Below are 27,580 nucleotides of genomic sequence, written 5' to 3'. Positions count from 1 at the left end.
CAAAAAGATTCTGTATTCATTCAATACATAGGATTTCAGCAGGATCTACCCCAGTCTGCTGACATGCTAGCAGAGTAGTACACTTAAAAAAAAAAGCTTTTATGATTGTAAAAGACAATGTTTTATCAACTGATTACAATAATGTAATTTTTTTTTAACTATCAAACGAACCAAAAATATGACTTATTTTATCTTTGTGAAAACATTGGACACAGTGTGTTGTCAAGCGTATGAGATGCGATGCAAGCGTAAGCCACTGTGACACTATTGTTCTTTTTGTTAAATTTTTATAAATGTCTAATGATAATGTCAATGAGGGATTTGTAATCACTGCTATGCTGAAATTATAACTAATATTGATACTGTTGTTGATAATATTGATATTTGTTTCACTACTTTTGGTTTGATCTGTGTCGTGTTTGTGTCTCCTCTCAATTGCTCTGTTTATTGCAGTTCGGAGTGTTGCTGGGTCAGGTTTGGTTTTGGAATTGGATTGCATTGTTATGGTATTGCTGTGTAGTGGTTTGTTGGATTGATAAAAAAATATATACATATATATTGATTTAAAAAAAAAAAGAGAATCGATTCTGAATCGCACAACGTATTCGATTCGTATTCGAATTGATTTTTACCACACCCCTAATGTATATATATATATATATATATATATATATATATATATATATATATATATATATATATACATCCATCCATCCATCCATCCATCCATCCATTTTCTACCGCTTATTCCCTTTCGGGGTCGCGGGGGGCGCTGGCGCCTATCTCAGCTACAATCGGGCGGAAGGCGGGGTACACCCTGGACAAGTCGCCACCTCATCGCAGGGCCAACAAAGATAGACAGACAACATTCACACTCACATTCACACACTAGGGCCAATTTAGTGTTGCCAATCAACCTATCCCCAGGTGCATGTCTTTGGAAGTGGGAGGAAGCCGGAGTACCCGGAGGGAACCCACGCATTCACGGGGAGAACATGCAAACTCCACACAGAAAGATCCCGAGCCTGGATTTGAACCCAGGACTGCAGGACCTTCGTATTGTGAGGCAGACGCACTAACCCCTCTGCCACCGTGAAGCCCACACATACATACATATATATATATATATATATATATATATATATATATATAAAAATATATATATATATATATATATATATATATATATATATATGTGTGTATGTATATACATTAGGGGTGTAACGGTACGTGTATTTGTATTGAACCGTTTCGGTACGGGGGTTTCAGTCCGGCACGCGGGCGCACCAAACAAGTTCAGGAGCAGAAGTCTTCACAAGCTGCTCTGCTTTCTGCCTCTGTCTCATTGTCCCGCCCACACAACCATCCGACTGGTTACATACAAAGCCAATCAGCAATGCGTTTTCAGAGCGATGTAACTGCCAATCAGCAGTGCGTATTCAGACTTCAGAACAATGTGGTTTATGCTTTAGCGTCGAGCAGATATTCGTCTAGCAGGGGAGGAGCGGACTCTACCCAAATTATACTAAACACTTCCCAGTCACAACTATTACAAACATCACTATGAGCCTGTTGACCTTCTATAAACTTAAACTGCAGCTCAGCTAGCTCACAGTATAGGCTTGAGATGACGGTTAATTAGCTTTTAGCGTAACGTTAGCTAATTTTTCTGTGTGTGTGAGCGTGTGTGTGTGTGTGTGCGTGCGTGCGTGTGTGTGTTTTAGGGGCACCAAAGCCCTATCTGTCTGTTATTTCATTGAACTCCATTGTGTTTAGGGATGAATATTCTCTCCTATTGCTATTGTACTGTCTTTTTTTAGCTATAGTTACATTAATCATTAGTAATGTAGCAGCCTAGTTTTAAATAGCAGGGTCCCTGCTATCACATGTTGATAAACATATAACATTTACATAATAAAAGTCAACTACAGGCTTCCCAAATGCTGTAATAAATCAAGCATGATGAGTTGACATTAAACAGTTTCAATGGAAACTGTTTAATGTTGCACTTTTTATATGTAGAAGAAAGGTTTTGTCATTTTATTTAATCAAAGCAACAACTTGAGGCAGTTTAACGTTTATTAACGTGGGCAGAATTATTATAGTGTTCCCAATGTTAAAAGGATAAAGTCATTGTTTACAAATTTGGTAAATAAATAACCAAAACATTTATATTTTGTAGTTTTCTTACTGTACCGAAAATGAACCGAACCGTGACCTCTAAACCGAGGTACGTACCTAACCGAAATGTTTGTGTACCGTTACACCCCTAATATATATATATATATATATATATAAATATATATATATATACATTTGCACTCTTTTGCTGGTCCAACAGTCTTGAGCATATTTGTGCAGACATTAAAACGACTCTTAAGTAGAGCTAAGAGTGCAGAGTGCCACGTCGCCGCTTGAGTGGCACAACTCCCACTCCCACTGGTATTTCATGGCGACTACATCAAGCCTATAAGCTCATTAGAATGGATTACATCTGTAATGTATGTGAATTAATGTCATCGTGGTCAAGGGCACGTTGAAGCCTGATGCATAATGGATTACAGCAACAGATTCATACTCATATGCATCAAGATGCCAAAGATGGAGTTTGTGGATTGTGCTGCGTTCACAGTGTCCGCCGTGTTTATACGTGGAGAGGACCGGTAATCGCCATAATTCAATTTCACAGTCGTTTACTCTCTCGCTACATTGGGACGATTCTCCTTGTCGTAATGCATCGCCCTTTCTCCTTGTCTCTCCCACTTTAGTTCCCCTTTCATTTGTCCTTTTCAGCAGCGAGATTATTTGATGAGTGATTGCCCTCAAGCATGTTGTGTTTCCTCCTCCGGGGAGGGGGCAAACTAATCTGTCCGCTAGCGGAAATTAAAGGTGCTCTTCAGAAAACGCTTTCTACTTGCCTCAATGTCCTGTCAATGGCAGACAATGTAACAACCCGCACCATTACGACAAACAATGGTGAACACCCACTCTCTTAATACAAACTGTTCAAAGGAGGATAAAGGGAGAATGTTCTGAACTCTTGTTTCAATGCCGCTGTTACATTTGCTGCCGTTGAAGGAGCTCAAACTTCCCATAGCTGATGTCTTGTTGACACTAGTTGCGATCAGATAGACAGCGCCTCTGCTGGTTACATCAAAGTATTGCACTACATTTAACCTCAGTTACAGTGTGACAAATTATACCTGTCCTTACTTCCAAATAAAGTTGAAGTACACTGCAAAAAAAAAAAAAAGTCTACATTTTACCAGAATTTCAGCATTTTTTAACAGATTTTTTTTCTGAATTTTAGTGTGAAAATAAAAAACAAAAAACAATAAAAATACAGTTTTTTGAAGGTTTATTTTTGTTGTTAACGTAAATAAAGAATAAACAAATAATGTACCACAATAAGGAAAGTAATAATAAATACATACATTATATTTGTCTCAAATAAAAATACAACAATAAAAAGTGTTGAAGGTATTCATCATAATTCTTGTTCTGTGTAAATCCAATTATAACATTTTGAAATGTTTTCCGTGAAAATGAAAATACAGTCATCATGTGTTTTGTATACCAAATTTTAGCCTAAAAATACAAAAAAAATACCGTATTTCCTTGAATTGCCGCCGGGGCGCGAATTAATTTAAAATCTCTTCTCACTCCTGCGCTTACCAAAGGCATGCGGTAAAAGTAAGCATGCGTTAATTATTTTAAAACCTCTTCTCACTCCGGCACTTACCAAAGGCATGCAGTAAAAATTTGAGTGTGATGTAAGCTTGGACCTTAAATCCTACTGAATAGTTCTTAATCTTCTTCCCTTTATGCGATTTCAAATTACCGGTATTGAAATCAGCCTCCTCCATTTAAAAAATGGAGGAGGCTGACGTCACGAGTTTGACCTGGCAGTAATTCAAGGCAGGCGCATACTATATGCCCGGCGGTAATTCAAGGAAATACGGTATATTGCAATTTGGTATACAAAAAAACCCACCAAATTTTTGTATTTTTATTTTCAGTCTAAAATGTTCTATACAAAACACAGAATTACTGTATTTTTATTTTCATGGAAAAAATATATATATATATTATAATTGGATTTACACAGAACAATAATTATGATCAATATCTTGAACCTTTTTTTTTCTATTAAGACAAATACAATTTATGTATTTAATATTTGTTTACTTACTGTGGTATATTAATTGTTTATTATTTATATGTTCACTGTTAAGTTACAGAGAACGAGGAAATAGGAAAACATTGCAATGGTATGAAAAAGGGGTAAGATTAAATAAGCTCTGCTTCTTCCTACTCTTTTTCGGACGTGCTGTCTTGAAACAACTGGAAATATGTTGATGAATGACATTGTATCGTGTGCATGTTCGAAGTAAACTGAAACTGAACTGAACTGACTTAGGGCTGAATGATTACTCAAAGTTTAATTGACATCGAGGTTTTAATTAGTGCGGTAAATAAAATGCAAGAGGGTGAGGTTGTTTTTTTGTGTGTGTTCTTCGCTGTCACCAGCATTTGAGTCACGGACATGTTCACCAGACAGAATTTATGAACCTCACATTTCTTTGTCTCTCGCTCCAAACAGGAATAAATATGTCTCACTTTGTCCACTGCAAAATGAGCTAACGCTACAAGCAAATTAGCCTTCACCTCAAGGACTGTAAGCGAGCTGAGCTGCCGCTTATATTTCTAGAACGTCAACGGGCTCATAGTGATGTTACTAGTTGTTGACTGGGAGGTGTTTACTATAATTTGGGGAGAGTCCGCTTCATTTTGCTCACCTGCTCAACACCTTTCTGCTAACCCGAACCAACTCTCCTCTCTGCCTGCCTCTGCCTTGAGCACTGACTCCATGCGCTCTGAATACACACTGCTGATTGGCTGTTACCGCTCTGCGTGTAACCAATCAGATGGTTGTGTGGGTGGGACGATACTGGGTGCTGCAGAGACGTACTGACAGAGGCAGAGGCAGTACAAAGCGTTGCAGCTTTTTCAGACTTTAGTGTAGCACCAAATTATAATATTGATACATTTAATGAATTCAAATACAATTAAGGCAACAAGAGAAGTATCCTACACTTCTCTTTTGTAAAGTAAATCCGAACAGACGATATGAGCATCTACATCAACTATATGATTTGCCTGAGAAGCTTAACAGGACAAAAATAAATAAAAACATTTTTTTTTCTTTTCTTTTGTTTTTTAAGACTTTGGTTTTTGTTTTTTGTTTTTTTAACATTGTCATGATTAAATATTCCAATTATGAAATACAATATGAGTTTTAAAGCCTCTATGTAATTCAATGTTTCAATCAATCAATGTTTATTTATATAGCCCCAAATCACAAATGTCTCAAAGGACTGCACAAATCATTACGACTACAACATCCTCGGAAGAACCCACAAAAGGGCAAGGAAAACTCACAACCAGTGGGCAGGGAGAATTCACATCCAGTGGGACGCCAGTGACAATGCTGACTATGAGAAACCTTGGAGAGGACCTCAGATGTGGGCAACCCCCCCCCCTCTAGGGGACCGAAAGCAATGGATGTCGAGCGGGTCTAACATGATACTGTGAAAGTTCAATCCATAGTGGCTCCAACACAGCCGCGAGAGTTCAGTTCAAGCGGATCCAAGACAGCAGCGAGAGTCCCGTCCACAGGAAACCATCTCAAGCGGATCAGCAGCGTAGAGATGTCCCCAACCGATACAGGCGAGCGGTCCATCCTGGGTCCCGACGAGCGGTCCATCCTGGGTCTCGACTCTGGACAGCCGGTACTTCATCCATGGTCATCGGACCGGACCCCCTCCACAAGGGAGGGAGGGACATAGGAGAAAGAAAAGAAGCGGCAGATCAACTGGTCTAAAAAGGAGGTCTATTTAAAGGCTAGAGTATACAGATGAGTTTTAAGGTGAGACTTAAATTATCCCCTGCTTCCTCTTTGCAGTTTGGAGAAATAAACGCACTGGTTATAATTGGAGTATTTACTTTACTTTTTAAGCCATTAGCGCATGAGTAGTCTTTTTTCGGCTTTTTTTTTTTTTTAGCTTTGCTTCAGAATGTTCTAAACATGTATAACATTTTAAAAGCTGTGCCCATGTTAAAAATGGGTGCGCCGATATCATTACTTGAAGCATACAGTATAATTAGTTCATCATCCCAGAGCAGGCGCTGGCAATTAAATGCAGAACTCAGTGTGCGTTCCGTTGATGATGTCGCCCTAATAACATAATGACTGGAGTTATCATTATATTACTTTGCGGTTCCCCATTATTTGCCAATTCATCCTATCCAGCGGTTTAACAGCCTACTAAGGAGAAATGTATTACGGCATCCATCATCATAAGTATCCTGGTAAAGATGCGACCATCTTCTTGCTTCTTTTGTTTTCCTAATTATAAATAATGTCTTCGCCTACTCGTAACTGATGTGGATTTAGTTTTTTCTGGAGGAGTGAATCGATATCTTTCAGGTGGAGATAAGTTGTGAAATAAGTGCAGAGCTAATAAACAAAAGTCTGTCACAATTAAAAAAATATTTCCATTATCCATTTGGACAAGGAATCCAACATCCAAAAAAGGGCCGGTATAACTCGGTTGGTAGAGTGGCTGTGCTAGCGACTTGAGGGATCCAGGTTTGATCCCTGTTTCCGCCATACTTGTCATTGCAGTTGTGTCCTTGGGCAAGACACTATACCCACCTGCTCCCAGTGCCACTTGCACTGGTTTAAATGGAACTTAGATATTGGGTTTCTCTATGTAAAGTGCTTTGAGTCACTAGAGAAAAGCGCTATATAAATATAATTCACTTAAAAAAATGTATTCAGAGTATATACTGTATACTTTCAGGTCATTAAAACTGAACTGCAGTCAATTTGGATTCCAGGGGAGTGATGAATGAAGAATCCCTTCGAGCAGGAACGCTATGGACGGTTGCACTTCCCATTCAAGGGATGAAACCGAAAATATATTTTCAACCAGCAGAAGCTGCATTGTAATGTATTTGTTGAACACAAAACTTTGTGGCTTATAGCGGAGAACAATCCAATAAAATAACCACACCGTTTTATGAGCCGCAGGTTATAAAGCGTAGGAAAAAAGCAGCGGCGTATATTCAGAAAAAAATACGGTATATGTTTACATTGGCACATTTGAACAGAGTATTCATTATTACACTGAGTACATATTGTATACCTTCAGGTCATTAAAACTGAACTGCAGTCAATGGCCTTCCAGGGGAGTGATGAATGAAGAATCCCTTCAAGCAGGAACGCTATGGACGGTTGCACTTCCCATTCAAGGGATGAAACCGAAAATACATTTTCAACCGGCAGAACCTGCAGTAAGCAAACTCGTCCAACAGATGGCATCATAGCCCAAACAACACACCTTTTCAGTGTTGTAAAGTATTTGTTGAACACAAAACTTTGTGGCTCATAGCGAAGAACAATCTCATAAAATAGCCACACTGTTTTATAAGCCGCAGGTTATAAGCGTAGGAAAGAAGCAGCTGCTTATAGTCAGAAAAAATATGGTAACCATTTACATAATTATTACACTTTAAAGTCAATGAGTGTGTTTTTTCAGGGAAAAACTAGATGCTCCAATAAAATAGCCACACTGTTTTATAAGCCGCAGGTTATAAGCGTAGGAAAAAAGCAGCGGCTTGTAGTCAGAAAAAATATGGTAACCATTTACATAATTATTACACTTTAAAGTCAATGAGTGTGTTTTTTCAGGGAAAAACTAGATGCTCCAATAAAATAGCCACACTGTTTTATAAGCCGCAGGTTATAAGCGTAGGAAAGAAGCAGCGGCTTATAGTCAGAAAAAATATGGTAACCGTTTACATAATTATTACACTTTAAAGTCAATGAGTGTGTTTTTCAAGGAAAAACTAGATGCTCCAATAAAATAGCCACACTGTTTTATAAGCCGCAGGTTATAAGCGTAGGAAAAAAGCAGCGGCGTATATGCAGAAAAAAACATGGTATATGTTTACATTGGCACATTTGAATAGAGTATTAATTATTACACTGAGTACATATTGTATACCTTCAGGTCATTAAAACTGAACTGCAGTCAATGGCGTTCCAGGGGAGTGATGAAAGAAGAATCCTTTCGAGCAGAAACGCTATGGACGGTTGCACTTCCCATTCAAGGGATGAAACCGAAAATACATTTTCAACCGGTAGAACCTGCAGTAAGCAAACTCGTCCAACAGATGGCATCGCAGCGCAAACAACACACCTTTTCAGTGTTGTAAAGTATTTGTTGAACACAAAACTTTGTGGCTCATAGCGAAGAACAATCTCATAAAATAGCCACACTGTTTCATAAGCCGCAGGTTATAAGTGTAGGAAAAAAGCAGCGGTTTATAGTCAGAAAAAAAATGGTAACCATTTACATAATTATTACACTTTAAAGTCAATGAGTGTGTTTTTTCAGGGAAAAACTAGATGCTCCAATAAAATAGCCACACTGTTTTATAAGCCACAGGTTATAAGCGTAGGAAAAAAGCAGCGGTTTATAGTCAGAAAAAATATGGTAACCATTTACATAATTATTACACTTTAAAGTCAATGAGTGTGTTTTTTCAGGGAAAAACTAGATGCTCCAATAAAATAACCACGCTGTTTTATAAGCCGCAGGTTATAAGCGTAGGAAAAAAGCAGAGGTTTATAGTCAGAAAAAATATGGTAACCATTTACATAATTATTACACTTTAAAGTCAATGAGTGTGTTTTTCAAGGAAAAACTAGATGCTCCAATAAAATAGCCACACTGTTTTATAAGCCGCAGGTTATAAGCGTAGGAAAAAAGCAGCGGCTTTTAGTCAGAAAAAATATGGTAACCATTTACATAATTATTACACTTTAAAGTCAATGAGTGTGTTTTTTCAAGGAAAAACTAGATGCTCCAATAAAATAGCCACACTGTTTTATAAGCCGCAGGTTATAAGCGTAGGAAAAAAGCAGCGGTTTATAGTCAGAAAAAATATAAATGATAAATGATAAATGGGTTGTACTTGTATAGCGCTTTTCTACCTTGAAGGTACTCAAAGCGCTTTGACACTACTTCCACATTTACCCATTCACACACTGATGGAGGGAGCTGCCATGCAAGGCGCCAACTAGCACGCATCAGGAGCAAGGGTGAAGTGTCTTGCTCAGGACACAACGGACGTGACGAGGTTGGTTCTAGGTGGGATTTGAACCAGTGACCCTCGGGTTGCGCACGGCCACTCTCCCACTGCGCCACGCCGTCCCTGTGGTAACCATTTACATAATTATTACACTTTAAAGTCAATGAGTGTGTTTTTTCAGGGAAAAACTAGATGCTCCAATAAAATAGCCACACTGTTTTATAAGCCGCAGGTTATAAGCGTAGGAAAAAAGCAGCGGTTTATAGTCAGAAAAAATATGGTAACCATTTACATAATTATTACACTTTAAAGTCAATGAGTGTGTTTTTTCAGGGAAAAACTAGACGCTCCAATAAAATAGCCACACTGTTTTATAAGCCGCAGGTTATAAGCGTAGGAAAAAAGCAGCGGTTTATAGTCAGAAAAAATATGGTAACCATTTACATAATTATTACACTTTAAAGTCAATGAGTGTGTTTTTTCAGGGAAAAACTAGATGCTCCAATAAAACAGCCACACTGTTTTATAAGCCGCAGGTTATAAGCGTAGGAAAGAAGCAGCGGCTTATAGTCAGAAAAAATATGGTAACCGTTTACATAATTATTACACTTTAAAGTCAATGAGTGTGTTTTTCAAGGAAAAACTAGATGCTCCAATAAAATAGCCACACTGTTTTATAAGCCGCAGGTTATAAGCGTAGGAAAAAAGCAGCGGTTTATAGTCAGAAAAAATATGGTAACCGTTTACATAATTATTACACTTTAAAGTCAATGAGTGTGTTTTTCAAGGAAAAACTAGATGCTCCAATAAAATAGCCACACTGTTTTATAAGCCGCAGGTTATAAGCGTAGGAAAAAAGCAGCGGTTTATAGTCAGAAAAAATATGGTAACCATTTACATAATTATTACACTTTAAAGTCAATGAGTGTGTTTTTTCAGGGAAAAACTAGATGCTCCAATAAAATAGCCACACTGTTTTATAAGCCGCAGGTTATAAGCGTAGGAAAAAAGCAGCGGTTTATAGTCAGAAAAAATATGGTAACCATTTACATAATTATTACACTTTAAAGTCAATGAGTGTGTTTTTTCAGGGAAAAACTAGATGCTCCAATAAAACAGCCACACTGTTTTATAAGCCGCAGGTTATAAGCGTAGGAAAGAAGCAGCGGCTTATAGTCAGAAAAAATATGGTAACCGTTTACATAATTATTACACTTTAAAGTCAATGAGTGTGTTTTTCAAGGAAAAACTAGATGCTCCAATAAAATAGCCACACTGTTTTATAAGCCGCAGGTTATAAGCGTAGGAAAAAAGCAGCGGTTTATAGTCAGAAAAAATATGGTAACCGTTTACATAATTATTACACTTTAAAGTCAATGAGTGTGTTTTTCAAGGAAAAACTAGATGCTCCAATAAAATAGCCACACTGTTTTATAAGCCGCAGGTTATAAGCGTAGGAAAAAAGCAGCGGTTTATAGTCAGAAAAAATATGGTAACCATTTACATAATTATTACACTTTAAAGTCAATGAGTGTGTTTTTCAAGGAAAAACTAGATGCTCCAATAAAATAGCCACACTGTTTTATAAGCCGCAGGTTATAAGCGTAGGAAAAAAGCAGCGGTTTATAGTCAGAAAAAATATGGTAACCATTTACATAATTATTACACTTTAAAGTCAATGAGTGTGTTTTTTCAGGGAAACACTAGATGCTCCAAACACAAATAACACTACCAGCTATCTGTCATCACCTGAACTATTGTCTTGGGTGCTACTATTATCCTGCCGTAGCTTTTATTGCTACTTCTGTTGCTTTTCAACCAGGCACCATTTACCGCACAAAGGGCAATCGGAATATTTGTTGCGGCTCTTTAGCCTCATCCTATGGCTGCCACATCCCCCCCGGAGGAAGCCAGTGGAGGGCCTATAAACTTAGCCAGTAAATTATTAAACAGCAGGTGATAAAATGTGAATGGTGTTGCCTGCGTGGCCATGACACATTTTCTTTTTTTTTTTCTTTTTCCCGCAGTTGTGGTTTTCAGAAAAAGGGGCCAAGTGGGAGCGGTCATCACTATTTATCAGTCTAGGGTTTCTATGAAATCTTACCTAAGGCTTCACAAGTGCCATCTACCTAAAATGCATTATAAATTCATTGTAGTCTGCTTAGAAAAAAAAAAAAAAAAAAAAAAAAAAAAAATACAACGCAGGCACTTTTTTGCGTTTGTCACAATTATAATAATTTGCTTAAAAAACCCAAACAATTAATCTAAGCCAGGGGTCACCAACCTTTTTGAAACCAAGAGCTACATCTTGGGTACTGATTAATGCGAAGGGCTACCAGTTTGATACACACTTAAATAAATTGCCAGAAATAGCCAATTTGCTTAATTTACCTTTAATAAATAAATCTAGGGCGGCATAGCTCGGTTGGTAGAGTGGCCGTGCCAGCAACTTGAGGGTTGCAGGTTCGATTCCCGCTTCCGCCATCCTAGTCACTGCCGTTGTGTCCTTGGGCAAGAAACTTTACCCACCTGCTCCCAGTGCCACCCACACTGGTTTAAATGTAACTTAGATATTGGGTTTCACTATGTAAAGCGCTTTGAGTCACTAGAGAAAAGCGCTATATAAATATAATTCACTTCACTTCACTATATATGTATAAAAAAAATTTGTATTTCTGTCTTTCGATCCGTCGTCGAATTGTTTTCCTTTTACGGAAGGTTTTTTGGAGGGAATAAATGATCAATCAATCAATCAATCAATGTTTACTTATATAGCCCTAAATCACTAGTGTCTCAAAGGGCTGCACAAACCACCACGACATCCTCGGTAGGCCCACATAAGGGCAAGGAAAACTCACACCCAGTGGGACATCGGTGACAATAATGACCTAGTGGGACGTCGGTGACAATAATGACTATGAGAACCTTAGAGAGGAGGAAAGCAATGGATGTCGAGCGGGTCTAACATGATACTGTGAAAGTTCAATCCACAACACAGTCGCAAGAGTCCAGTCCAAAGCGGGTCCAACTCAGCAGAGAGAGTCCCGTTCACAGCGGGGCCACCAGGAAACCATCCCAAGCGGAGGCGGAACAGCAGCGCAGAGATGTCCCCAGCCGATACACAGGCAAGCAGTACATGGCCACCGGATCGGACCGGACCCCCTCCACAGGGGAGAGTGGGACATAGAAGAAAAAGAAAAGAAACAGCAGATCAACTGGTCTAAAAAGGGAGTCTATTTAAAGGCTACAGTATACAAATGAGTTTTAAGGTGAGACTTAAATGCTTCTACTGAGGTGGTATCTCGAACTGTTACCGGGAGGGCATTCCAGAGTACTGGAGCCCGAACGGAAAACGCTCTATAGCCCGCAGACTTTTTTTGGGCTTTGGGAATCACTAACAAGCCGGAGTCCTTTGAACGCAGATTTCTTGCCGGGACATATGGTACAATACAATCGGCAAGATAGGATGGAGCTAGACCGTGTAGTATTTTATACGTAAGTAGTAAAACCTTAAAGTCACATCTTAAGTGCACAGGAAGCCAGTGCAGGTGAGCCAGTACAGGCGTAATGTGATCAAACTTTCTTGTTCTTGTCAAAAGTCTAGCAGCCGCATTTTGTACCAACTGTAATCTTTTAATGCTAGACATGGGGAGACCCGAAAATAACACGTTACAGTAGTCGAGGCGAGACGTAACAAACGCATGGATAATGATCTCAGCGTCTTTAGTGGACAGAATGGAGCGAATTTTAGCGATATTACGGAGATGAAAGAAGGCCGTTTTAGTAACGCTTTTAATGTGTGCCTCAAAGGAGAGAGTTGGGTCGAAGATAACACCCAGATTCTTTAACGTGTTGCCTTGTTTAATTGTCAAATGTTAGAGTTGTATTATTAAATAGAGTTCGGTGTCTAGCAGGACCGATAATCAGCATTTCCGTTTTTTTGGCGTTGAGTTGCAAAAAGTTAGCGGACATCCATTGTTTAATTTCATTAAGACACGCCTCCAGCTGACTACAATCCGGCGTGTTGGTCAGCTTTAGGGGCATGTAGAGTTGGGTGTCATCAGCATAACAGTGAAAGCTAACACCGTATTTGCGTATGATGTCACCTAGCGGCAGCATGTAGATGCTGAAGAGTGCAGGGCCAAGGACCGAACCCTGGGGAACTCCACACGTTACCTTAACGTAGTCCGAGGTCACATTGTTATGAGAGACACACTGCATCCTATCAGTAAGATAAGAGTTAAACCAAGACAGGGCTAAGTCTGACATACCGATTCGTGTTTTGATACGTTCTAATAAAATATTATGATCGACGGTATCGAAAGCAGCGCTAAGATCGAGGAGCAGCAACATAGATGACGCATCAGAATCCATCGTTAGCAATAGATCATTAGTCATTTTTGCGAGGGCTGTCTCCGTCGAGTGATTTGCCCTGAAACCGGATTGAAAGGTTTCACATAGATTGTTAGACGCTAAGTGTTCATTTAACTGCTCCGCAACAATTTTTTCGAGGATTTTTGAAATAAAGGGAAGGTGAGACACCGGTCGGTAGTTTACCATGAGGTCAGGATCGAGGTTAGGTCTTTTAAGAAGAGGATGAATAACCGCTTTTTTGAATGCTAGGGGAACAGTGCCCGAGGAAAGTGATAAGTTTATAATATTTAGCACTGATGGACCTAATAATACAAAGAGCTCCTTGATCAGTTTCCCAGGAAGAGGGTCAAGTAAACATGTTGTTTGTTTTATTCCATTTACACGTTGTAACAATTCCTCTAATGTTATTTCCTCAAAACGAGAGAAACTATTTTGGAGGGCAGTATCCGCCGTATATACAATCGTGTCAGTGTTAATAGAACCCTGTTGTAGCTGGGACGCATTGTATTTAATCTCCTTTCTAATGACTTCAATTTTCTTACTAAAGAATTGCATAAAAAATGAAAAAAACAGTTAATTGAACTTTTTATAAAAGGAGAAAACACGAAAAAAATGAAAATGAAATTTTGAAACATAGTTTATCTTCAATTTCGACTCTTTAAAATTCAAAATTCAACCGAAAAAAATGAAGGGAAAAACTAGCTCATTGGAATCTTTTTGAAAAAATTAAAAAAATAATTTATGGGACATCATTAATAATTTTTCCTGATTAAGATTAATTTAAAAATGTTGATGTTTTAAATAGGTTAAAATCCAATATGCACTTTTTTATAATGTATAACACATTGGACCAAGCTATATTTCTAACAAAGACAAATCGTTATTTATTCTGGATTTTCCAGAACAAAATTTTTAAATTAAATTCAAAAGCGTTGAAATAAGATTTAAATTTGATCCTACGGATTTTCTAGATTTGCCAGAATATTTTTTTTATTTATTATTTTAATCATAATAAGTTTGAATATTTATTTCACAAATATTCTTCGGCGAAAAAAAAGAAGCTAAAATTAATTGAATTAAAAATGTATTTATTATTCTTTACAATAAAAAAAATACTTGAACATTGATCTTAAATTGTCAGGAAAGAATAGGAAGGAATTTAAAAGGTAAAAAGGTATATGTGTTTAAAAATCCTAAAATCATTTTTAAGGTTGTATTTTTTTCTCTAAAATTGTCTTTCTGAAAGTTATAAGAAGCAAAGTAAAAAAAATAAATGCATTTATTTAAACAAGTGAAGACCAAGTCTTTAAAATATTTTCTTGGATTTTCAAATTCCATAAGAGTTTTGTGTCTCTTAGAATTAAAAATGTCAAGCGAAGCGAGACCAGATTGCTAGTAAATAAATGAAATGTAAAAAATAGAGGCAGCTCACTGGTAAGTGCTGCTATTTGAGCTATTTTTAGAACAGGCCAGCGGGCTACTCATCTGGTCCTTACGGACCGCGTTGGTGACCCCTGATCTAAGCACTCTGGAGCTTGGTCAAATGGATAGTTCCAGTGTGCACAGACTGAATTTCTTTTTGTGCAAAACAAGCTTGAGGATTAAGTAGCACTGTTCTAAATGGTAATTTATTCAGCTTCTGACAATAAATGTCTTTTTTTCCCTCTCTATCTCAGGAGAATGCAGCTGTCATGACGGCTATTCCCCGGATCCTGTCCATAAACACCTCTGTGTTCGCAGTGACTGGGGTCAGAATGAAGGGTACGTTCTGTCTTGCACGTGGAAACGCATTTGATGACCTTACACACACGTTCACAGGCTGGTCTTTAAACTGTGTGAGCATCCAATATTCATCATAAATTGCGGTCATACTTTCATGTTGATGGTTCTTGGGAATTTTGTCCTTTTGGTTAGTTCCAGCCCCTCAATTATTGCGGGAGTTGCGTTTCAGATCCCACCGTGGTGGGTGCATTTTCGTGAAGCAGAGACGCTATTTGTTTGATGATTTACATGATTATTATATGTGTTTTATATCTGTATTAACCCTCCATACACTGTAAAAATGTTGCAATGTTTACTCTAATAACACAAAGCTGCCATGCAGGCTGTTTCTTGCTTTAAAAAATAATAATGAATCAAAATCAATGTCAATATGAATTATTGACCTATTCAAGGCTCCAATTACGTCACGTTAAATTTTCCACTTTGAGATATTTTTTGGGGAAAATGTTGCATATTTTGTGTTTGCCATATAAACAACTGAGCTGTATTTTTAAAGAAGGGCCTAAAATGAACAAACAAAAAACATAAACAACAATAAAACTTATAATTGACAGATAGATCTGAAGTTGATCTCAAGATTATTGTGTTAAAAGTAAACAGTAAAAATTTTTATAATTCATTTTGGGGTGGTATAGCTCGGTTGGTATAGTGGCCGTGCCAGCAACTTGGGGGTTGCAGGTTCGATTCCCACTTCCACCATCTTAGTCCCTGCCGTTGTGTCCTTGGGCAAGAAACTTTACCCACCTGCTCCCAGTGCCACCCACACTGCTTTAAATGTAACTTAGATATTGGGTTTCACTATGTAAAGTGCTTTGAGTCACTAGAGAAAAGCGCTATATAAATATAATTCACTTCACTTCACTTATTAACTTTTCACACACCTATAAACAGTAACTATCGTATTTTCCGGACTATAACGCACACTTATTATTATTATTATTATTATTTTTATTTCTCAAAACTCGACAGTGCGCCTTATAACCCGGTAAGGAATACGTTTGGTTGGGCTTACCGACCTCAAAGCTATTTCATTTGGGAAATGGTGTAATGATAAGTGTGACCAGTAGATGGCAGTCAAACATAAGAGATAAGTGTTGGCTGCAGTATGACAGTTCTCAAGTAAACAACACCAACATGTTAAACGTTCCATTGAAAATATAGAACATTACACACGACACTCAAAAATCTATCAACATGTTTTAGTATGTCTTTGGCAAGCTATGAAGCCGCACCGCTTGAATTATTGTCGATGCGTTAAACATACAAGTATTATTGTGGTGTGTATATAAGATAATACCTATTATCTGCCGTTTTGTTTCCCAATATTATGCAAAAGTGACTTATCTTACCTTCTGGTATCTGCTCAACTGTATTTGGGATCTGCATTATTCCTAAAAAATTGCAAGGGTCTGCCTTTGTAGTCCGTGCCGACAGCGTAGTCGATAAGCTTTGTCTTTTTCTCCATCTTCTTGTTATGGTACATTCATCTTCCGCTGTTGCCATTTCTAATATAAAGTACTGTAAAGTTCTTACTTATATCTGTCAGTAAACTCGCCATGAAAGCGCTAAAACATACCGGTGTAATGAGTTTACATTATTCACCCAAAGAACTTTAGTTATTAGAGAGTTCCGGTCGGACGGTTTTTCAATGGACGCATTTCCGGCGGATGAGGAGATGCTGCTCCGTCATTGATTTAAGTAAAGTCTGAATGTCATTAAAATAGTTAGCTCCATCTTTTGACACTTCTTCCACTCCCGTCCTTGCACGCTACGCCGCAACTGTCAGAAAGCAGCTTGAAGATGATCCGTAAAACATAATCCATGCAACATTTTGACCAAAGAACCACCATTACATGTTATGTAGACCACAAGGAAGTGTTTTCCATTTAGAAAAAAAATCATAATAATATGACTACTTTAATATGCCCTATAATCTGGTGCGCCTTCAATATGAAAACAGAACAAAAATAGACCATTCATCGGCATTGCACCTTATAATCTGATGCGTCCTATGGTCCGGAAAATACGGTACAATCTTTTGTGCATATAGGTACCGGCCAAATTTTGTCTGTACCACAGAGTATCGATTTACTTTAAATCAAATGGTACCATATTTCAATAAGGGTTGTTCCACATAAGGTTGCAAACTCAGCTCAAATACTTAGCGGTGAAAAAGGAAGTCAAGTACTCAGAATGGACTCTAGGTAATGTTACAAATTTTGCATCACAACACAGCAAGAAAAGGGCTCTCCGAAGTACAATAAGGCTTCATTTTTGAAAATGGCCTAGATAATGCTAATTCACATTGGATTTGCCAATAATACGTTAACTTAAAGTACCAATGATTGTCACACACACACTAGGTGTGGCAAAATTATTTTCTGCATTTGACCCATCACCCTTGATCACCCCCTGGGAGGTGAGGGGATCAGTGATCAGCAACGGTGGCAGCGCCCCCGGGAATCATTTTTGGTGATTTAACCCCCAATTCCAACCATTGATGCTTAGTGCCAAACAGGGAGGTAATGGGTCCCATTTTTAGAGTATTTGGTATGACTCGGTCGGGATTTGACCTCATGTTGGTGATCATGTTTAGTTTGGCTATGTTCTGTTTGGTTTTTGGATTTTGTCAGTTCCTGTTTTTTTACTCGCTGTTTTGTTTCCATGACAACCCATTAGTTTTCACCTGTCCTCATGTCACGCACCTGATTCATTTGGACTCACTCACCTGTTGTTAATCACGTCACCACTATTTAAGCCTGTAGTTGCCAGGCAGTCAGCCTGGCGACAACACATTCATGTTCTGCACTCTTGACACTCTGAGTACTCTGTCCATGTTGCTTTTTTCTTTCCACGTACAGTAAGTTTTTTTTGTTTATTAAAGCCACAGTTTAGTGAGTCGTTTACTTCATGTTTTCATGTCAATAGTTTACGTTATAGTAATAGTTTTTGTTTTCTTAGCCAAGTTTTGTACCTCCGCTGTGAGCGCATTTTGTTTTCACTTTTTGATAGATTAATTAAAAGATGTCATTACCTTCACGTCATGTCTGTTTCAGTTGCTTTGCACCACGGGAAAACAAATCGCACCAAAGTCCTCGTCCTGACACTCACAACCTACCGATCTCAGGGAGATACGCTATTCATTACAATTAGTGATTTTACATTGCAATTTGAACACCTCCAAATCTGGTAATGGAAACAACAACATATACAGTGGGGCAAAAAAGTATTTAGTCAGCCACCGATTGTGCAAGTTCTCCCACTTAAAATGATGACGGAGGTCTGTAATTTTCATCATAGGTACACTTCAACTGTGAGAGACAGAATGTGAAAAAAAAATCCAGGAATTCACATTGTAGGAATTTTAAATAATTTATTTTTAAATTATGGTGGAAAATAAGTATTTGGTCAACCATTCAAAGCTCTCACTGATGGAAGGAGGTTTTGGCTCAAAATCTCACGATACATGGCCCCATTCATTCTTTCCTTAACACGGATCAATCGTCCTGTCCCCTTAGCAGAAAAACAGCCCCAAAAAAGGATGTTTCCACCCCCATGCTTCACAGTAGGTATGGTGTTCTTGGGATGCAACTAAATGGGTTGTACTTGTATAGCGCTTTTCTACCTTCAAGGTACTCAAAGCACTTTTACCCATTCACACACACATTCACACACTGATGGAGGGAGCTGCCATGCAAGGCGCCAACCAGCACCCATCAGGAGCAAGGGTGAAGTGTCTTGGTCAGGACACAACAGACGTGACAAGGTTGGTACTAGGTGGGATTTGAACCAGTGACCCTCGGGTTGCGCACGGCCACGCTTCCACTGCGCCACGCCATCCCCAACTCAGTATTCTTCTTCCTCCAAACACGACGAGTTGACTTTATACCGAAATGGATACATGGATGATACAGCAGAGGATTGGGAGAATGTCATGTGGTCAGATGAAATCAAAATAGAACTCTTTGGTATAAACTGAACTTGTTTTGAGGAAGAAGAATACTGAGTTGCATCCCAAGAACACCAAACCTACTGTGAAGCAGTGGGGTGGAAACATCATTTCCACCATAATTTACAAATAAATTATTCAAAATTCCTACAATGGGAATTCCTGGATTTTTTTTTTCACATTCTGTCTCACAGTTGAAGTGTACCTATGATGAAAATTACAGACCTCTGTCATCATTTTAAGTGGGAGAACTTGCACAATCGGTGGCGGATTAAATATTTTTTTGCCCCACTGTATGCATGTGAGAATCAAACAGTGTGTAAGTAAGTACAATGATTGCAGTATAAATACAAGACTAGCACATTTAACTAAATGGCCAATACCAAACCTGGGCAAAATAATTACCAAAATAGATATTTAATTTCAATGGAAATGTATTGAGTAAATAATTAATAATAATAATAATAATTTAAGTACACGTTTGTACATGCAAAGCAAGAGAAAGTTGCTGGATGCTAACCACTTATGATGTTTTAAGTGCAGATACCATGATCATAAACTATATATTGGGTTTGCCTACAGCCGCAGTTATGATTGCTAAAACAGGCTGTAATTAGAGACCCCAGCTGTTATTTGCTAGTGTCCACCGCGCCCGACCCAGAAACTATTAAAAAAAAGTGCTTTGTTAAAAATGCCCAGCCAGTATAGGGAGTTTGTAGTAGGATTAAAGGACTAAAGGAAAGTGCTGTACAGGGAAAGAGTGAATCGAGGGACTAAGTAACAACGAGGTCTTTAGAAAATGAGTAGTAGAGAGATAAAATGCAGCTCGCTCTGACATTGTTTAATGTGTCACATTGTTATTCACCTCCACCTGTCATCCGCTGGACCCCGTCCAGCCACAGATCCATTCTTTTCTTTTGTAGGGAAGATCTGTGATAGATGCTAATCCAAGCCCCATGCATTTTCTCATTGAGCTGCAATCACAATTTCGACAAGGACTACTGTATGTACTCGTAGTGCAATTGAATGATGATGTTACTATTTTCTTCTTCTGCGAAGGCCTTGGCCGTACGCTAACCTGGAGAAAGGCTACGACCTAGTTACCGGAGAACAAGCCCCAGAGAGGATCTTCAGGTGAGTTCTTTCTTTTTTACTTCTGGAGCATCTCGAGTTTGCGAGCATGACCTCGGTTGACCCCGTCCTCCCAGTCGTGTTGTTTTTTTTTGGCATGTGTTTGTGAGGGTGATGGAGCATAAGGATGCCTGCGGAGAAACACAGACACAGATGGATGGAGAGGATAATGCAACTCCTGCTTGGTTATAGTCCGAGCGTCTGTCTCCCTACGGGCCCTTTCTGTGGAGAAATAGCCTAAGGCCTGGTCCTGGATGGACTCCTTCGAATGCTTTTACTGCAATTTTTGGTTGACTTCCCATGTAAGATGGGATCGTTTTTAAAGTGAAAGACACATTTTGATTCAAGCAAACCCATAAAAATTGCATTATTTATGAATATTTACTTTTCATTGTGCTATAGCAGGGGTAGGGAACCTGTGGCTCTCGAGCCAGATGTGGCTCTTTTGATGACTGCATCTGGCTCTCTGATAAATCTTAGCTGACATTGCTTAACACGATAAGTAATGAATAATTCCGCTGGTAATCCATCCATCCATCCATTTACCACCGCTTGTCCCGTTCGGGTGGTAGGGGATGCTGCAGCCTATCTCAGCTGTATTCACAGTGTTAAAAATAATATTCAAAATGTAAAACATTCTCATGCATTTTAATCCATTCATCCGTTTTCTAGAAGTCGCATTCATGGTAAGAAGTTTATTTATTTCTTATCTGTTAGCTTCAGAATAACAATGTTATCAAAAAGAACAAGAGACTTATTGTTCTCTAAATATGTTGGTCGTACTTAAAAATGCATGCATTTAGTTGTAGTCAGTGTTAAAAAAATATTTTTGGGCTCTCATTGAAATACATTTTTAAAGGGGAACATTATCACAATTTCAAAATTGTTAAAAACAATAAAAATCAGTTCCCAGTGGCTAGTTTTATTTTTAGAACTTTTTTTCAATATTTTACCGGTCCCGGAATATCCCTAAAAAAAAGCTTTAAAGTGCTTGATTTTCGCTATTTGCGATGCGACAATCCATTTCCCCGTGACGTCATACAGTGCTGCCAATGTAAACAAACAACGGCGAATACCGCAGCAAGATATAGCGACAATAGCTCGGATTCAGACTCGGATTTCAGCGGTTTAAGCGATTCAAAAGATTACGCATGTATTGAAACGGATGGTTGGAGTATTAAAAATGTACTGAAGAAGAAACTGAAGCTATTGAGCGAATAGCTATTGACGCTATTCATAGCCATAGCATGGCCGAATAGCTGCGTTAGCATCGCCGGTAAAATGTGCGGACCAAACGATCAGGAGTTTTGGCATCTCTTGACACTGGAGCAACTTAAATCCTTCGATTGGTAAGTGTTTTTTTTCGCATTAAATGTGGGTGGAAGGAAACGTAATATAGTTGCAAATGTATCTGCAGGTTATCCATACATCTCTGTGCCATGTCTGCTTTAGCACCGCCGGTAAATAGCATGTTAGCATCAATTAGCGTAGCATTTTAGCATCGATTATCTGGCAGTCAACATCAACAAAACTCACCTTTGTGATTTTCTTGACTTTATCCTTGCAAATGCATCTGCAGGTTATCCATACATTTCTGTGCCATGTCTGCCTTAGCACCGCCGGTAAATAGCATGTTAGCATCGATTAGCGTAGCATGTTAGCATGGATTAGCTGGCAGTCACGCCGCAACCAAATATGTCTGATTAGCACATAAGTCAACATCAACAAAACTCACCTTTGTGATTTCGTTGACTTTATCGTTGCAAATGCATCTGCAGGTTATCCATACATCTCTGTGCCATGTCTGTCATCGCCGGTAAAATGTGGAGACACTCTGGCACATTCAATGGGGGTCTGGCGGCAGACACTTTCGCATCTTCGGGCCAGTGGTGCAACTTGAATCCCTCCCTGTTAGAGTTGTTACACCCTCCGACAACACACAGACGAGGCACGATATCTCCAAGGTTCCAAAAAATAGTCGAAAAAACGGAAAATAACAGAGCTGAGACCCGGTGTTTGTGAAAATGAAAATGGCGGGTGTATTACCTCGGAGACGTCACGTTCTGACATCATCACCACATGAGCGATAAACAGAAAGGTGTTTAATTCGCCAAAATTCACCCATTTAGAGTTTGGAAATCGGTTAAAAAAATATATGGTCTTTTTACTGCACCATCAAGGTATATATTGACGCTTACATAGGTCTGGTGATAATGTTCCCCTTTAAATATTTAGCTTTCATGGCTGTCTCAGCCAAAAAGGTTCCCGACCCCTGTGCTATAGGATATTTAATCCCTCGTTTATCACCGTTAATTGTTCCAGACATGACTGTGGTAAACAAATTTGTGCATAGTAGGAATTATTCATAAATTCCTAAATAAATTTAATATTTTCTGAGGTAGACATGAGACACCTTTTTACCATCATCTAAACATGTTTTGTTTTACATGAAATAAACATCTCTAGAAATTAAAGCTCAAGTTAAAGTACCAATGATTGTCACATGAAATAACACCCACATAGTAATTTATACACTCCTTTAATTCAATAAATTAGACCTAATAATAGAAACTGAGACATATCTTGACTTTAGCTATGGTCTTATCTGCTGGCCTGTACATACTGTAGTATTGATATGTGGATATCATTTATCTTTTGTAATGCTTGAAAATGCCTCATTTAAAAAAATTGTTCAATATGCTTAATAAAAAAAATTATTTTGCAGTATGTTTGAGCAGTAAACTTTGAAGCACGATATGATCGATTGTTTTTTTAAGCTTGTATTCAATTGTAATAGCTGTTAATTAGTAGTACTGTAATATTTATTCTATTGTGGGTTTATTTTTTTTAACTACATAGTTATCAAGTTTGGAGAATATTAGACATATTTTCATACAATTTTAAATATAAATGGATGGATATTCAATTCTAGACTTTTTAAAGTAAATTATAAACATTCGGAGAGCACATTTAATAGACTTTCCAACAGAAAGCTTGTATTATTATTTTTGGTTTAAAAAATAAATTAAAAATATGTAAAACATATTTTTCAGAAGCAGCAAATTTAGTAAAGCCAAAAAATCAGGTCACTGTCAAAAAATACATATTGTGTGTATGAACTAAAATATTGTATAATACGCAATGTGCAATATTAGGGGGGCTGAAAAAAATGGATCCACATCAAATTTAAGATTATTATGTATTCAGGTTCTAAATCAATTCAACATGATTTTCTAAAAGTTATTAAAAAATAATAATAAAAATACAAAAATAAAATATGTATATCAGATTAGATTAGATAGTACTTTATTTATTCCGTCAGGAGAGTTCCTTCAGGAAAATTACAATTTTCAGCACAATCCCATTCAAGATCAGACAAACATTACAGGGAGACAGAACAGGATCGCTGACGGGTCTGCCGGGTCCCAGCGCTCTTTACAAAAAAAAAAAAAAAGATGACATACAGGTAAACAAGGGGTGGGGGGGGGGGAAGAAAAAAATAGAAGATTAAAATAAAATAAAAAATCGGTCTTAGCCTAGGCCCTGGAGTGGGGGTGCAGACAGAGGCAAAGGGAAAAGAACAACTCATAGCCATAGTACACATCCCTCTTACATGTGTGTAAGAGGGAAACATCAAACATCAAAGAACACAGAGGACATTAAAGACATTAAAGCAGCAGATACAACCAGACACTTCTACATACAGCTATGAATAAAAAGTAAAAGAAACATATATACTGTGGTGGCCTCTGCGGTGTTCCACGCCATCGTCCGCTGGGGTGGAGGGAGCATGGCCAGAGACAGGAGCAGACCCAACAAAGCAACCAAGACAGCCGACTCCACTCTCGGCCAGTGTCCAGTCCGCATGGATGAGCGAGGATACGTCCAAGGTGACTGAGGTGTCCGACACCTGCTCACCCAGCCAAGACACCGCGGAGCCTCTCCGTCCCAGCGCTCAGTGCCAGCTCCGCAGCCCTGTCCCCTCATCCGCATCTCCTCCAGTCCCTCCAAACAGACTCTGGTGTAGCAGACACCCAGCAGCTGGTCTCCATGGCCAAAAGGCTCCCGGGAGGCAGATTCAGAAGTCCACAAAAAAAGCACCACAGAGGTCACGAAAGTGACACCCCTTGTCACACAGTCCCAAAGGGTCCCGGACCAAAATGCAAAAAAATATAATAACACATGAAAACAAGAGGGAAACACAAAAGGATGATACAAGAGCACAGAGCTCCTGCCTACAGCAGCCACTACAGCAGCGCCATCTTGGGAAAAAAAAATAAAAAATGTATGTATACGTATACAAATTGTATTTGTATCCAAATATTGAGGTATTTTTTTAAGCAAATGTTATCTATGCAAATAAATAATAACCTGTGATTAATCATGATTGATCACAGGTCAACAGTTGGATTGATCTAATATATATATATATATATATATATATATATATATATATATATATATATTATTTTTTATGTATTTTTTTTCCAAATATTTTTAATTATTAGAATTTGTATACCAAATTTTATATTGGAGACACGGTTTGAACTGAGAATCAATTCTGAACCGAACTGTCAACCCGAGAATCACAATCAAATCAAACTGTGAATTTTTGTAATATTCACATCCTTATGGATCTCCAAGCCTAAGTATTCATCAAAGTATAACTAAAACTGTTTGAAAATTGGAACATAAAACACTGTACTTTAACCAAGTGATTATTTGCCGTGCCAATAGATGGCACATGACTGCTATAGTATATATAGTTGGTTTTAATTTACCTAAAGTATTAATCAACCAACTAATACCTAAACAAAAAAGAAAATATATAAGCATACAATTGTCTATAATGTCTAATAATTAATATTCCGGCCTCTATCCCAAACCATCAACAAAAAATTAATGGATCAAATGGTTTACGACATTGCCCCAAATATAAGAGTAGTTTATACCAATAAAATGTAAGTATAGATTTTGAATGGTCTTTATTGTCATTGCACAAGTACAATGAAACTTTGTTTTCTGCGCCAACCCGCCTGTACAAGATTAGACAAACAAACAGTGTTCAGGGTTGCAGAACAGGAACACTGATGGGTCGCTAAAAGGCGCCCCATAAAAGATGAGAAAAAGGTAGACAGTGGCAGAGGTTGAGTAAAAAAATACAATCTGGAATTGATATTACAACATACAACTCAAGACTTGCAACAGAGGGGAGGGAGTGGGGGCTACGGCGGCAGGCAGCAGCTCTTCAAGCGCTGCCCAGCCGTCCTTCACCCCTAAGGGATTCAAGCCATCCAAGGCGTGGGATGGGGGCCGGGGTATGTGTGTGTGGCGTATATTTGTAGTGGATGCATGTGTGTGTGTGTCTATGTTCCGCGGCCTTGGTGTTCTTGCAGCCGCCAGTCTGTCCAAAGTCAACAACAACAACGGGTGTGTGTCTATGTTGAATGGTGTGTTGTTTTAAATTTAAACCAAGAAGTGGCGCCAGACAATTTCTCCCCAAGTGATACATATTATTTGAAACAATTGCAAAAGGTGAGTTGTGTCTTTTATCCACGGTTGTCTTGCATCCGTGCCAATACGATAAATGTAGCTGATGTATTGTATGAAGGGTAAAGAAGGGGCGGAAAAGACCACACTGCTTGTTTAGTCGAAAAAGAGGAGCTTAATTGCAATGGGGATTTGGTTTCACAGATAGGGAGCTTTGGAAGGAACCCGCCGTGTCTTCTTCCGGGATGCTTGGAGCTAAGAAGAAAAAAATGTGTTGGCAAGAGAGATTCCACCTGGAAAATTGAAAAGTTAACAAGAAACCTTTGAAAGTCGCTCAGGGCTGAATTCTATTCAGATATGCTGGCGTGTCGCTTAATTTTGGCAAGCAAAAATACATTTAAATAGCTGACAGTAAAATGTTGAACATTTTCAGCTTTAATTAAACGCAGTGCTGTCGCCCACATGGCAAGGCACATAAAAACGCACGTGCTAAAAAAGTCCGCCAGCTTTATGCCCTCTGCAATTTGAACCAAACGTTCTCCGCACTCCGGGGTGTTCGTTTGTTTGCACGTTCATGTCCGTCCAAAGTGGTTTGCTTGAAAATGTACGTCTCGTGATTGTGCTAACGCAGATCACTCTACAGTCTGGGTCAAGGCTTGTGGCTGCCGGTCAGCAAGAGCTTTGTGGTGCCGCCGGTGGAGCTGTCCATCAACCCCATCGCCAGCTGCAAGACCGACGTGCTGGTGATCGAAGATCCAGGGGAGGTCAGGTCAGTTGGACGCTAGATCGCATATTTTTGTTTGTCTTTTGTCACCCTGTTTGTATCGCTATGTTGGTATCTCATCATTGATACCACTGGGAAAGGTAAAAGACCATAGGAACCAAAAATAAATAATCTGGAGCAACTGGGGATCCAGAATATTGGTCAAATATATTATGACATGGTCAAAGGGGGACTGAGTATTGAACACGCAACCAAACATTATTCCACCTGAGCCAAGCTGCCCAACTCTTGGATCATATTTTCTTTGAAGTCTTTTGTCAAATTCCTAAGATTTAAATTGTTCGGTATAAGAAATCATTATGTTCTTATTTTCCTATTTTGTTTTTACATCAATGGCACAGTTGTAAATGGTTGAATAGACACAAATGTCAAATAAAATGCAAAAGACAAAAGTAATTTTTTAGTGTATATAGCACTTTTCTCTAGACTCAAAGCGCTTTATAGAGTGAAACCCATTATCTACATCAGGGGTCACCAACCTTTTTGAAACCAAGAGCTACTTCTTTGGTACTGATTAATGCGAAGGGCTACCAGTTTGATACACACTTAAATACATTGCCAGAAATAGCCAATTTGCTCAATTTACCTTTAATAAATAAATCTATATAAATATATATATTAAAAAAATGGGTATTTCTGTCTGTCTTTCCGTCGTACATTTTTTTTTCCTTTTACGGAAGGTTTTTTGTAGAGAATAAATGATAAAAAAAAAAAAACACTTAATTGAACGGTTTAAAAGAGGAGAAAACACGAAAAAAATGAAAATTAAATTTTGAGACATTGTTTATCTTCAATTACGACTATTTAAAATTCAACCGAAAAAAATTAAACCAAAAACTAGCTGATTCGAATCTTTTTGAAAAAATTAAAAAAAATAATTTATGGAATTTTTCCTGATTAAGATGAAT

The 27,580-nt window shown here is 38.3% G+C and overlaps 1 protein-coding gene across 2 annotated transcripts in view; it reads left to right on the top strand.

Moving 5' to 3' along the window:
• LOC133536148 (astrotactin-2-like) overlaps positions 1–27,580 on the top strand; it is a 747,946-nt gene that overhangs the window by 382,581 nt on the left and 337,785 nt on the right. The window contains exons 8-10 of one of the 2 annotated variants that reach the window (XM_061876407.1): positions 15,213–15,297; positions 20,327–20,401; positions 26,532–26,657. In XM_061876407.1, the coding sequence (XP_061732391.1) occupies positions 15,213–15,297; positions 20,327–20,401; positions 26,532–26,657 (286 nt within the window). Of the gene's footprint in view, positions 1–15,212; positions 15,298–20,326; positions 20,402–26,519; positions 26,658–27,580 lie in introns of both variants that reach the window. The other variant, XM_061876406.1, reaches the window with a different exon arrangement.

This window comes from Nerophis ophidion, linkage group LG17 (genome assembly GCF_033978795.1).
Source record: "Nerophis ophidion isolate RoL-2023_Sa linkage group LG17, RoL_Noph_v1.0, whole genome shotgun sequence".
NCBI classification, from domain to species: domain Eukaryota; kingdom Metazoa; phylum Chordata; class Actinopteri; order Syngnathiformes; family Syngnathidae; genus Nerophis; species Nerophis ophidion.
The sequence above is the reverse complement of the archived record's forward strand: the minus strand, read 5'-3'. Positions and strand labels throughout refer to the sequence as shown.